The sequence below is a fragment of the Dendrobates tinctorius genome, unplaced genomic scaffold (genome assembly GCF_039654945.1).
Source record: "Dendrobates tinctorius isolate UK_male_01 unplaced genomic scaffold, ASM3965494v1 ptg000176l, whole genome shotgun sequence".
Lineage (NCBI taxonomy): Eukaryota > Metazoa > Chordata > Amphibia > Anura > Dendrobatidae > Dendrobates > Dendrobates tinctorius.
The window spans coordinates 2,541,214-2,555,721 of NW_027361843.1; the positions used below are offsets into that span (position 1 = coordinate 2,541,214).

At 48.9% G+C, this 14,508-nt stretch overlaps 1 protein-coding gene across 1 annotated transcript; it reads left to right on the top strand.

The window, feature by feature from the left end:
* Positions 1–11,344: 11,344 nt before the first annotated feature.
* LOC141054190 (uncharacterized) lies at positions 11,345–13,369 on the top strand. Its single transcript, XM_073551425.1, has 2 exons — positions 11,345–11,494; positions 11,597–13,369. Exons 1-2 carry the CDS (start codon positions 11,352–11,354, stop codon positions 12,573–12,575), a joined length of 1,122 nt encoding a protein of 373 aa, XP_073407526.1. The 5' UTR covers positions 11,345–11,351; the 3' UTR covers positions 12,576–13,369.
* Positions 13,370–14,508: the final 1,139 nt, after the last annotated feature.

Here is a 14,508-nt window from a genome sequence, read left to right on the forward strand (position 1 = left end):
AGCGCTGAGTGGATTTGCCCTGACTTGCATACCAATGATCCCTTTAATAGAACCCTGGGGTCAGAATCAGAATGCTGAGGGATTTGCCTTAGCTTCCACACAGGAGATCCCTTTAAGAGAGCCTGGGGTCAGTACCAGAGCATTTGAAGGCAATTGCCCTGACTTCCATACCGGGGATCCCTTTAAGAGAGGCCTGGGGTCAGTACCAAAGCACAGAGTGGATTTGCCCTACCTTCCATACCAATGATCCCTTTAAGAGACCCTGGGGTCAGAACAACAGAGCTGAGTGGAACGGTCCTAACTTCCATACCGGGAATCCCTTTAAGAGAGGCCTGGGGTCAAAACCAAAGCGCTGGATAGATTTGCTCTGACTTCCATACCAATGATCCCTTTAAGAGGGAAGATGTGACTATGAGATGGAGGATGTGTGATGGGTATATAGATACGGGAGTCATGTACTCACTGCTCCTTTCTGGGGGCAGACAATGGCTGGGAGCTTATGTTCCCATGGATGCTAGATTTCTCCCACCATGTCAGTGTCTGCTGAGGTGTTGTCAGTGGGAAAACTTGCTCATAGCAACCAATCACAGCTCAGCTTCTTTTAACCAGCTCTGGTGAAATGATAGATGCTTAGTGATTGGTTGCAAGGAAAACTATTGCTCATAGCAACCAATCACAGCTCAACTTCTTTCGAACAGCTCTGGTGAAATGAAAGATGCTTCATGATTGGTTGGTGATACACACACACAAACATACATACAGTGGGGAAAAAAAGTATTTAGTCAGTCAGCAATAGTGCAAGTTCCACCACTTAAAAAGATGAGAGGCGTCTGTAATTTACATCATAGGTAGACCTCAACTATGGGAGACAAACTGAGAAAAAAAAATCCAGAAAATCACATTGTCTGTTTTTTTTTCATTTTATTTGCATATTATGGTGGAAAATAAGTATTTGGTCAGAAACAAGCAATCAAGATTTCTGGCTCTCACAGACCTGTAACTTCTTCTTTAAGAGTCTCCTCTTTCCTCCACTCATTACCTGTAGTAATGGCACCTGTTTAAACTTGTTATCAGTATAAAAAGACACCTGTGCACACCCTCAAACAGTCTGACTCCAAACTCCACTATGGTGAAGACCAAAGAGCTGTCAAAGGACACCAGAAACAAAATTGTAGCCCTGCACCAGGCTGGGAAAACTGAATCTGCAATAGCCAACCAGCTTGGAGTGAAGAAATCAACTGTGGGAGCAATAATTAGAAAATGGAAGACATACAAGACCACTGATAATCTCCCTCGATCTGGTGCTCCACGCAAAATCCCAGCCCGTGGGGTCAGAATGATCACAAGAATGGTGAGCAAAAATCCCAGAACCACGCGGGGGGACCTAGTGAATGAACTGCAGAGAGCTGGGACCAATGTAACAAGGCCTACCAGAAGTAACACACTACGCCACCATGGACTCAGATCCTGCAGTGCCAGACGTGTCCCACTGCTTAAGCCTGTACATGTCCGGGCCCATCTGAAGTTTGCTAGAGAGCATTTGGATGATCCAGAGGAGTTTTGGGAGAATGTCCTATGGTCTGATGAAACCAAACTGGAACTGTTTGGTAGAAACACAACTTGTCGTGTTTGGAGGAAAAAGAATACTGAGTTGCATCCATCAAACACCATACCTACTGTAAAGCATGGTGGTGGAAACATCATGCTTTGGGGCTGTTTCTCTGCAAAGGGACCAGGACGACTGATCCGGGTACATGAAAGAATGAATGGGGCCATGTATCGTGAGATTTTGAGTGCAAACCTCCTTCCATCAGCAAGGGCATTGAAGATGAAACGTGGCTGGGTCTTTCAACATGACAATGATCCAAAGCACACCGCCAGGGCAACGAAGGAGTGGCTTCGTAAGAAGCATTTCAAGGTCCTGGAGTAGCCTAGCCAGTCTCCAGATCTCAACCCTATAGAAAACCTTTGGAGGGAGTTGAAAGTCCGTGTTGCCAAGCGAAAAGCCAAAAACATCACTGCTCTAGAGGAGATCTGCATGGAGGAATGGGCCAACATACCAACAACAGTGTGTGGCAACCTTGTGAAGACTTACAGAAAACGTTTGACCTCTGTCATTGCCAACAAAGGATATATCACAAAGTATTGAGATGAAATTTTGTTTCTGACCAAATACTTATTTTCCACCATAATATGCAAATAAAATGAAAAAAAAACAGACAATGTGATTTTCTGGATTTTTTTTTCTCAGTTTGTCTCCCATAGTTGAGGTCTACCTATGATGTAAATTACAGACGCCTCTCATCTTTTTAAGTGGTGGAACTTGCACTATTGCTGACTGACTAAATACTTTTTTTCCCCACTGTACATTCAGTCTTATATATAGAGATTGTGTGACTTATACTAGTATTCTGTATCACATACAGAAACCTTCTGATTAAGGTCTGGGCCTTAGACCAAAATGTCAATAGTTATATCACATTGCACTACTTTGGATTGAACAAAATAAACTAACTGTCTTCTTAACTTGAATACTGACAAGTGCTGTCTTTCATGTTTTTGAACCAATTATAGGACCCTTACTTGAGCACCACCCGATACAGAGTGAGTATACCACGCTCAATTCTTTTCAAAAACAGTCATAAGCTTTCCATTCATTCATAGAATCTGTCAGTTGCATAATTTGTTAATGAACAATATTTTGGGAAGCACCAACCACAGTCTCCTAGACATTATTCAGAGAGTTGAACTGTTTTTCAACATTGTGAATCTACTGTTCAGTTAGGGCCCACAAGTTCTCAATATGGTTTATATCAGGTGAGTAAGGGGGCTGTGTCATTACTCTTTAATTTTTAAATATTTTATTGACTAGCCAACAGTGGACTACCTTAGTGCATGAGATGAAGCATTGTCCTGCATAAAAATCATGGTTTTCTTGAAAAATGCAGATTTTTTTCTGTGTCACTGCTTGAGGAAAGTGTATTCTAAAAATTGGCAGTGGTTTTGGGAGTTGATTTTGAGTCCATCTTCATGTTGAAAAGGTCCAACTAGCTAATCTTTATAATTCCAGCCCATAATAGTACTCCACCTCCACTTTGCACATGTCTGAGTCGAAGAGAAGGTCTGTGCTCATTGCTGATCTAGCCATGGGTCCATCCATCTAGTCCGTCAATATTCACTTACATCTCATCATCTTCAAATGAAGAAAGAGAGGTGCAAAAATCATTTCTATCAGTAATTAGAAAGCAATCCTGTCACTTAGTGAAACATAATATCAGCTGGTTGAACTGATGGCCTCAAAAAGGTGTCTCATTACCAAGATGCCACACAAAAAACATCTGATGATGGGTAAAACCAGTGAGATGTCTCAAGACCTTCACAACCCCATTGTTGCAAAACACACTGATGGCATTGGTTTCAGAAGAATTTCTAAAAGACTGAAAGTTCAAGTGAGCACAGTTGGGGCTGTGACGACTCCTGGAGTGGACCCTCTGGGTCGTGACACCAACCCTCCCAGGGCGAGCTGACCTAGTGAAGACCACCCCCTATACAGGGAGTGTCAGGGGCAAGCCCCAGGGGGTGAGGCACCACGACTGCTGGCACCAGGCGGCCGGCTCACAGGAGACACGAGTGGGTGAGTGTGTCTGCAGGAAGGTGTAATGCGTGGACACGGGAACACGTGGTATACAGAGACTTCGTTCGTCCGGGTGTGAGTGAAGCAGGATGCGTGCAAGGAGCACGTCAGAGCACTGAGTCAGGCAGCAGGTGTGCCAGGAGGTGTAACAGAGTACAGGAGCAGGGTGTGTGCCAGAGGGCACAACTGAGCAGAAGACAGAGTGCAGGATTGGTACGTGTGCCAGGAGGCACAACATAGTAAGAGACTGAGTACAGGATCAGAGCATGTGCCAGGAGGCACAACTGAGTATGAGACAAAGCACAGGGTCCGAGTGTGTGCCAGGAGGCACAACTGAGTATAAGACAGAGCACGGAATCAGAGTGTGTGCCAGGAGGCACAACTGAGTATTAGACAGAGCACAGAATCAGAGAGTGTGCCAGGAGGCACAACCGAGTACGAGACAGAGCACAGGGTCTGAGCATGTGCCAAGAGGCACAACCGAGTATGAGACAGAGTACAGGGTCAGAGCATGTGCCAGGAGGCACAACCGAGTACGAGACAGAGCACAGGGTCAGAGCGTGTGCCAAGAGGCACAACAGAGTGCAAGGCAGGGGACCTGAATACAGCGCACAGCCAGGCAGGGACACGGCAGACCAAGCCAGGAAGCACAACAATAATTCAGGCACCTCCCCTAGGGGGAGGTCGTCTGATATAGCACATGACTACTACTGGTTCCGGATCAGGACCTAGCCAGAAAGCACATAACCACTACAGGTTCCGGGTCAGGTCCTCCATTACCATAGAGAGGACCGGCCCTATAGAGCACTGACAGGAGCACGCAAGCGCAAACGTGACATGTTGGAGGAGACCCGGGGACGAGAGCTGCGCGGGCGCAACCCGACGGGAACCCCCGGAGTGATCGCGGCTCCGGAAGAGATGACGTCGGGACCGAGGTCCCGCCCCCAGGTGAGCGATGCGTGACAGTACCCCCCCTTTACGCCCCCTCTTTCTAAAACTGGAGAGGAACTTAGACAAAATCTGGGGTGCGTGGATATTCTCCCTGGGTTCCCATGACCTCTCCTCGGGGCCAAAACCCTTCCAATCGACCAAGAACATGGTTCTCCCTCTTACTTTCTTCATGGCCAAAATGTCATTCACCTCAAACTCATCCCCCAAGCCAACAAGCTGGGGTGTGTGGCCTGGAGAAGGATGAAATCGGTTAAGAACCACAGGTTTAAGGAGAGACACATGGAAGGAATTGGGAATACGGAGTGAAGGAGGCAGCTTCAATTTGTAAGCAACATCATTAATCCGCCTGAGGACCTCAAACGGACCAATGTAACGGGGACCCAGTTTGTAGGATGGTACCTTAAGGAGGACGTATTTGGTGGAGAGCCACACCTTGTCACCAGGGAGAAATGGAGGAACGTCCAGGCGCCTCTTGTCAGCGTGTAATTTCATTCTGTCCCGTGCTTTCTCGAGAGCGGTTTTGGTCTCCTGCCATACCCTGGAGAACTCCACAGACAGAGAATCGGCAGCAGGTACCCCCGAGACAGGAAGTACCGGTAGAGGCACATTGGGATGCTGTCCAAAGACGATGAAGAAAGGAGACTTGGTAGACGATTCACTGGAGTGATTATTATAGGCGAACTCAGCCCAAGGAAGTAGACCGACCCAGTCATTCTGATGAGCATTAGAAAAATGCCGGAGGTAGGATGTAAGGATCTGGTTGGTACGTTCCACCTGCCCATTGGTTTGGGGGTGATAGGCGGAAGAGAAATCCAATGACACTTTCATGAGTCCGCATAGAGCTCTCCAGAACCGGGATGTGAATTGGACCCCTCTGTCTGACACGATGTGCTCGGGGAAGCCGTGAATCCTGAAGATATGGGAAATGAAGATCTTTGCCAAGTCAGGAGCAGAGGGTAGACCGGGAAGAGGAATGAAGTGGGCCATCTTTGAAAATCGGTCTACAACCACCAAGACCACAGTACAACCGGAAGAACAAGGCAGATCAGTAATGAAATCCATGGCTATGTGCTGCCATGGAGCCGACGGAACGGGAAGCGGGAACAGAAGACCGTAGGGTGGTTGTCTGGGTATCTTGTTCTGGGCACAGGACGGGCAAGATGCTACAAAGTCTTTAACATCCTGGGAGAATGAAGGCCACCAATAATGGCGAGAGATTAAGTCCAAAGTCTTTTTGACACCAACGTGGCCGGCAATCTTGGACGAATGTCCCCAATTTAGCACTCGTTTTCGGTTATTCTCAGCCACAAAGGTTCTTCCCGGAGGTAACGTGGTTAACTTGACAGGAGCCACAGTAATTACTTTGGATATATCAATGATATGAGAGGGTTCTTCCTCTGCATCAGACGACAGGAATGATCTTGCCAACGCATCCGCTCTAACGTTTTTATCGCCGGGCCGAAAATGTAGCTCAAAGTCAAAGTGGGCGAAGAATAGGGACCACCTGGCTTGCCGAGAATTGAGCCTCTGTGCGGACTGGATGTACGCCAGGTTCTTATGGTCCGTGAAGATCTTGAATGGATGTATGGCACCTTCCAGTAAGTACCTCCACTCCTCCAAGGCCAATTTAATGGCCAATAGCTCTTTGTCGCCAATGGAGTAGTTCTGCTCAGTGGAGGAAAATACTTTAGAAAAGAAGCCACAGGTGACAAAACGTCCTGAAGAGGATTTCTGCAGAAGGACTGCACCAGCCCCGGTAGAGGATGCGTCCACCTCGAGAGTGAAAGGTCTACTAACCTCAGGTCGGTGAAGCGCCGGAGCAGTGGCGAAGGCTTGTTTCAATGACTGGAAGGTCTCTTCAGCCTCAGAGGGCCAAGCCTTAGGGTTAGCTCCCTTGCAGATAAGGGACGAGATGGGGCGAACCAACGAGGAGAAATGAGGAACGAACTGTCGGTAGTAGTTCGCAAAACCAAGAAAGCGTTGGATTGCCTTCACCCCATGGGGCTGTGGCCAATCGAGGACGGCGGACACCTTTGCCGGATCAAGGCGTAGACCTGATTCTGAGATAATGTACCCCAAGAATGGCAGGGACGTTTGCTCGAAGGCACATTTCTCGAGCTTGGCATAAAGGCGGTTCTCCCTCAGGCGCTGGAGGACTTGATGCATGTTCTTTCTGTGGGTGGAGAGGTCTGGAGAAAAAATGAGGATGTCATCCAGATAGACTACCACGCAGGAGTACAGCATATCCCGGAAGATGTCATTCACGAACTCCTGGAACACCGCTGGGGCATTGCAGAGGCCGAAGGGCATGACCAAGTACTCATAGTGACCGTCTCTGGTGTTAAAGGCGGTCTTCCACTCATCCCTGGAACGAATGCGGATCAAGTTGTAGGCCCCACGAAGATCCAGTTTGGTGAAAATTAGAGCTCCTCTAAGTCGGTCAAAGAGCTCCGGGATCAATGGCAGTGGGTACTTGTTCTTGACCGTGATATCGTTCAGGCCTCGGTAGTCTATGCAAGGACGGAGGGAGCCGTCCTTCTTTTTTACAAAGAAAAATCCCGCTCCCGCGGGTGAGGAGGACTTACGGATAAAACCTCTCGCAAGGTTCTCCTGGATATACTCAGACATAGCTTGGGTCTCAGCAGGGGATAGCGGGTATATCCTACCCCTGGGTGGCATAGAACCAGGAATGAGGTCAATCAGACAGTCATATGGCCGATGGAGGGGCAGAGTCTCGGCCTCCTTCTTGTCGAAGACATCTGCAAAGGACCAGTAAGCCAACGGCAGACCTGTAGGTGCCGGGGATGGACCGGCAGAGTTCATCGGACAGACGGGCAACAGGCACTTCTCCTGACAGAACGGTCCCCACCGGAGTATCTCGCCCGACCGCCAGTCCAGGGTTGGCTCATGAGTCCGTAGCCAAGGGAGGCCTAGGAGAAGTGTGTAAGACATGGTAGACAAGACGAGGAAGGAGATCTTCTCCAGGTGCAGGGCTCCAATCTGCAGCTCGATCTCTTCGGTGGCCTGGGTAACAGTCTCCTGCACGGACGTACCATTGACCGAAACAATCGACCGAGGAGTCTCCAGGGATCTGACAGGAATCCTGTATCTTTTAACCGCCTCGAGTTTGATAAAATTCCCCTCCGTGCCAGAATCCAGAAAAGCCTCCTCAGAATAACGCTTGGCACCGAGATTCAATAATACGGACACGAGCAGGGGAGGAGAGGAATCATGTACACATAGGGAGGCCTCTCCTATCAACCCTAGGCGGAGAAGTTTCCCGGCTTCTTGGAGCAGGAATGGAGGAGGTGAGAGGAGCTCCTCTCTCTGGCTAATTCACGGGCATGTTCCTGAAACCGCAGGTCAATGCGTGTCGCCAGAGAGATCAGATCCTCTAAAGAGGTGGGAGTATCCCGACCTGCCAGTTCATCTTTAATCTGACCGGACAGGCCACGCCAAAAGATCCCTACGAGAGCCTCGTTGTTCCAACCGAGTTCAGAGGACAAGGTACGAAAATGGATGGCATACTGTCCAACCGGTAGCGTACCCTGATGGAGGTTAAAGAGGGACTCGGTGTTCGAAGCCAGACGACCCGGCTCGTCGAACACCTTGCGGAAGGTGTCCAAAAAGGTGGAAAGCTGAGAGACGAGTGGGTCATTGCGCTCCCAGAGGGGGTTCACCCATGCTAACGCCTCCCCCTCTAAGTGTGAAACAATAAAGGCAATTTGGGCTCGCTCAGTGTGATAGTGCTGCGGCAAAAGCTCAAAATGTAACCGGCATTGGTTCAGAAATCCTCGACAAAACTTAGGGTCCCTATATCGGGGTGGCTTGCCGAGGCGCGGCATCGGGTGCGGGGCCGAGGACTGGGCAGAAACGGCTTGTATGGAAAGAAGCCGACTGTCTACCGACGCCATATACTTGAGGATATGGGCCTGGGTGTCGCGTTGCTGTGTGAGTTCTTGCTGGAGGCTGGCCAGCTGGGAAGCATTCCCAGGGTCAGAGGACTGCATGGCCGACAAACGGGACTCCATGGATTTCAAAAAGGCCATAATCCTGGTCTGACTCTCCCGTAGGAACACTAGTTCCTTTTGGATGGAGGCGGTGGTACCAACGGGGTCCATGGCCTGATTATACTGTGACGACTCCTGGAGTGGACCCTCTGGGTCGTGACACCAACCCTCCCAGGGCGAGCTGACCTAGTGAAGACCACCCCCTATACAGGGAGTGTCAGGGGCAAGCCCCAGGGGGTGAGGCACCACGACTGCTGGCACCAGGCGGCCGGCTCACAGGAGACACGAGTGGGTGAGTGTGTCTGCAGGAACGTGTAAAGCGTCGACACGGGAACACGTGGTATACTGAGACTTCGTTCGTCCGGGTGTGAGTGAAGCAGGATGCGTGCAAGGAGCACGTCAGAGCACTGAGTCAGGCAGCAGGTGTGCCAGGAGGTGTAACAGAGTACAGGAGCAGAGTGTGTGCCAGAGGGCACAACTGAGCATAAGACAGAGCGCAGGATTGGTACGTGTGCCAGGAGGAACAACAGAGTAAGAGACTGAGTACAGGATCAGAGCATGTGCCAGGAGGCACAACTGAGTATGAGACAAAGCACAGGGTCCGAGTGTGTGCCAGGAGGCACAACTGAGTATAAGACAGAGCACGGAATCAGAGTGTGTGCTAGGAGGCACAACTGAGTATTAGACAGAGCAAGGAATCAGAGTGTGTGCCAGGAGGCACAACCGAGGATGAGACAGAGTACAGGGTAAGAGCGTGTGCCAGGAGGCACAACCGAGTATGAGACAGAGTACAGGGTCAGAGCATGTGCCAGGAGGCACAACCGAGTACGAGACAGAGCACAGGGTCTGAGCATGTGCCAAGAGGCACAACCGAGCATGAGACAGAGTACAGGGTCAGAGCATGTGCCAAGAGGCACAACCGAGTATGAGACAGAGCACAGGGTCAGAGCGTGTGCCAAGAATCACAACAGAGTGCAAGGCAGGGGACCTGAATACAGCGCACAGCCAGGCAGGGACACGGCAGACCAAGCCAGGAAGCACAACAATAATCAGGCACCTCCCCTAGGGGGAGGTCGTCTGAGAAGCACATGACTACTACTGGTTCTGGGTCAGGACCTAGCCAGAAAGCACATGACCACTACAGGTTCCGGGTCAGGTCCTCCATTACCATAGAGAGGACCGGCCCTATACAGCACTGACAGGAGCGCGCAAGCGCAAACATGACATGGAGGAGGAGACCCGGGGACGAAAGCTGCGCGTGCGCACCCGACGGGACCCCCGGAGTGACCGCGGCTCCGGAAGAGATGACGTCGGGACCGAGGTCCCGCCCCCAGGTGAGCGCTGCGTGACAGGGGCCATAATCCAGAAGAGGACAGAACATCATTTCACCATAAACAGGCCACGACCAGGTGCTCCCCTCAAGATTTTAGACAAAGGAGTGAAAATAATTATTGTAAGAGTGGTCCAAGAGCAATGGACAACCTGTGAAAAGCTATAGAAAGACCTGCATTCAGCAGGTTCATTTATTTCAAAGAAAACTACAAATAATGCACTTAATCTCTATTGTCTGTATGAACTCTCACCATGGAAGACTACTTTCCTGAACAAAAAGCATGTTCAAACAAGTTTAAAGTTTGCTCAACAGCGTTTAGATAAGACTGTGAAATACTGGGAGAATATAGTTTGGTCAAACTAAACCAAAATTGAAAATTTTGGATGCCATAATACATACCACATTTGGAGGCCAAAAGGCACTGCATACCACCCCAAAAATACCATACCAACAGTGAAGTTTGGAGGTGGGAACATCATGTTGTATGGATGTTTTTCAGCATGAGGCCGGAGTCACACTGGCGAGGAATACGGGTGCGTGAGAGGCGCAAAAAGCACGCATTAGACACAGACCAATGATTCTCTATGGGGTCACTCGCACCAGGCGTATATTTCTCCTCCGTATCCTCCGCTCCGTGCCACTCACAGCATGCTGCGATTGTCAGCGTACTACGCCCGTAGCACGCCAATGCAAGTCTATGGGTGCGCAAAAAATACGGATTACACACTGAACACACGTGTGACCTGCGAGCAATACGCAGGTCTTTTGGCTGGTGAACAGGAAATGGGCCAATCCATCATCAGGAAGCGTAGACATGCAAATGAGCTCAAAAAGCGCTCCAGACATCCAGGAAGTCTGCCTCCACGGAGTACAGCAGCAGCATGGCGTCTACTTACATAAATGTGGAGATGCTAATTGTGCTGGTGCAGGAGCGTCCAGAAATATGGGACCCACGTGACGCAAACTATGCGAACCGCACAAGAAAGGAGGCGTCATGGAGGCGCATCTGTCGCCAGATGTACCATGACTTCGGTGACAGACCACGTGATGAGCAGCAGAAAATTCGTAAGTGCAACCATAAAAATATAATTAACGTTAGCGCGCGCTATAAAATGACTCTACAATCAGCCCCCCCCTTCCTGGGCATGTAATTTTAGCCTCATGAGGCCATTACATTAGGATGTGACACGTGGCTTCACACAGCCATAATTAGGGGTTAGGCCACAAGCTCCTCATCCTCCTAGCCACTAAAATTAGTTTCAGGGGAGCTAATGAGACCCTGGGTATCGGCCCAATTACATATGCCACCATGGGTAGAACGCACACCCCATAAGGCCCCATGCCTAGACTACTGTTTGAAAATGTGACCTCTCAAATATGTGATTTTGACAATCTTTCCTGTCACATTGCAGTGGAAGATGTGATGAAACAGTGGAGAAGCATCCGGGACCAGTACCGCCGGGAACGCCAGCAGCGGTCCAGGAGTGGGGATGCTGGCCATGTAAAGCGGAAATATATATATTATGACCGGCTGAACTTCCTCGCCCCAATTCTGGCTCTGAGACCGTAAGTACATACCTCACACCACATGACACAAAAACATTACACAAATACTTTACAGGGACAAAAATATTGATGTATTTTTGCCTCTGTTCTATTTCCTAACAGAACTCAATCCAACCTTACGGATCGAGGAACGGCCTCAGAGGCAGAGCCCATTATTGATCCTGTAGGGGATGAGGTGGCTGGCCCATCTTCTCCCCCTACAAGAAGGATGTCTGAAGAGGAGGCATCACAAGACCACACAATGGCTGCCCGACACAACACACCACCAGGACGGTCTGCAGCTGCAACCTCACCCATCCTGGAAGAGATGGGCAACTTGAGCAGCAGCCCAACTGCCCAGATCAGGCCCTCCCCACAGGCTGCTCTTGCATCACGGCGAATAAGAAGAAGGCGCCAGGTCGCCATTCAAGAGAGCCGGACCCATGTGGACACTGGGGTGCTGAATTACTTGTCCAGAGTCACTACAGATGATGGTGAGGAGGCCTATGCACGTAGCCTCACCCTTTATCTCCGTGCCCTTACCCGTGAGGTCAGGCTCCGTATTAGGGGGTGTATCCAGTTCCTGCTTGATGCAAGCACCCCCCCCAATACCCCATATGAGGTGTTTGAATTTCTGGAGAGGTGGCAGCTCTCACCAAGAAATTTAATGCGCATGAGACCATCCACACAGATGCTTGCTCAAGCAGGGTCTGAACAGCCCCTAATACGTGGGCCAACACCTCAACCCCTTCCTCCCCCTACCCATCCTTCTATTCCGCAGCCCCAAATATCTTCATCAAGGCAACCCCACCAATATGGCCACTTGTACCCACCCAGTGTTGGAGGCTGGTCCCAACCTGGTTGGGGACGATCTGGCTATCTTGGTGAGTATGAGCCATGGGCCTACCAGAGCCAACAAGAAGCCCCTCACCATCATCATTATTATTCTGGGCAGTATCACCAACAGGCCCAGGAGGCTGGACAACAACAGCATCATGGGCAACAGTATGGCCCCACACAGGGCGATGTTGTCCACAATGTCCAGCAGCACCCACAGGCTGTTCCTCCCCGTTCCCCTTCCCCTACATATGAGGATTTATGACTCAAAAATTTGGAGATGTCCAGTGACATGTAACTGGTGCTTCTAATCTAGACAAAAAAACAGGTGTTCTCCTTCACCAACATTTAGAACATAATTTAACACTCACATTTTTAAACAATGTTTTCCAAACATATGAAACAATCCATCATAACAGGCAACGCTACCTCACGCCTTTCACACAGATATTACATGTGTGTATAAAAGAGAATATTTAAATGCGCTATGCTGTTTTACCTGAAAAGATGAAAATACACTAATCACTTGCTAATGCATAGGAAAGGCGTGCTTGCCTTTAGTTAAGTAGTCAACTTTGTTATTAGCATTCTCTAGTAAACCAATTTGAGGCGACCAGCATTCACAATATCACGCTCTCTCAATGTCTTAACAAGTGATTTTTGTATTTTCATCCTTTCCAGTATAGCATGCTTAAATATTGTCTGTTCTACAGACAGGTAATATCTGTGTGAAAGATGTGAGGTAGCCTTGCCTGTCATGGTGGAATCTTTCTATGATTGGAAAACATTATGAGGAAATGTGAGTGTTATCTTATTCACTTTATTTAGGTGATGGAGCTCACCCTTTGTTGCCTAATCAAGGTTAATGTAGGCATGCAGCAATGTTGTAATTGCATAATGTTTGGTGCATTTTTTTTCCGTAATGTTAATGTTACACCAAGTTAAAGAAGGCCCAAAAGGTCATTTTGGCCATTGCCAAATTTGTGTTCTGGCAAAATTATGTTTGCCTTTAAGCAAAACAAACAAAAAAAAGGCAAAACTAAAAATTTGTCTACTCTAGTTAACGTCTCTGTGTGATTTCTCACTATCCATCACAACATACTTACAGACACCAACCAATGCAAAGAAACACTCATAGAATCATAAAAAGGCTTGAGTAATATATATTTAGACACACTTTGAAAAAAAGAAATTATAACATAGACACAGCATTCTCTTGCCAAGACGTTGCCCCCTCAGGTGAGATAAAGTAATTCGTGAATATATCACGCACTTTGAGGCCAGAGAGCGGTCTACGTTGAGGGATGATAGGTGGTCTCACCCTGCGCACATTGTCCGGCCTACGCACAACACCATCAGAGGAGGAACAATCATGGATCCTGGTGAAGTTATGCAGAACAACACAGGCTTTCACAACTTCATTCACATTTTGCTCACTCAACTGAATGGCAGACTGGAGTATCCGCCATTTGGCACAAAGATTCCCAAAGGAACACTCCACCAGTCGCCTAGCACGTGATAGGCGCAAGTTAAAAATTCTGCGCCTGTGGTCAAGGTTGCACCGGGGATATGGCCTCATGACATTACGTGATAACTGAAAGGCCTCATCTGCCACAAGGACATAAGGGACTGATTGTTCGGGGGAGCCTGGTAGCTGGCGTGGTGGTGGTAGATCCAACTGGTTGGTGCGTAGCCGCCGATCCATTATGGAAGTATTGAAGACTCTAGAGTCTCCCGTCCTTCCATAGGCCCCAATGTCAACAATTATAAACTTGTATTGAGGGTCTACCAGAGCCAACAATACAACAGAAAAGTATTGCTTATAATTGAAGAATTGGGACCCTGAGTTCGGCGGCTTACGCACCCTGATATGTTTGCCATCCAGGGCCCCAATACAATTTGGAAACTGGCAGTCCTCCTCAAAGTCCCTTGAAATCCTTAACCAGTCTTCCATCCTGGGCTCGGGTAGGACCACCTGATGGAGTCTTGTCCAGATTTCTGCACATGTAGACCTCACTATGCCTGAAATGGTGGACTTTCCAATGAGAAACTCATGGTGGAGGGCGGCATAAGACAGGCCAGTGGACAGGAAGCTGTAGAACAACAGAAATAGTACAGGTTAGAATGGCTAAAGTAAAAAAAAATCAGTTACATGCCGACCAAACTTGGTAGGAAATGAGAGATAACAACACACACAT

What these genes read in the sequence shown, in the direction of transcription:
- LOC141054190 (XM_073551425.1), top strand. Translation starts at nt 11,352, where the DNA reads ATGAAACAGTGGAGAAGCATCCGGGACCAGTACCGCCGGGAACGCCAG. An exon ending in CCAATTCTGGCTCTGAGACC is followed by an intron (nt 11,495 to 11,596) that starts GTAAGTACATAC and finishes ATTTCCTAACAG; the next exon opens with AACTCAATCCAACCTTACGG.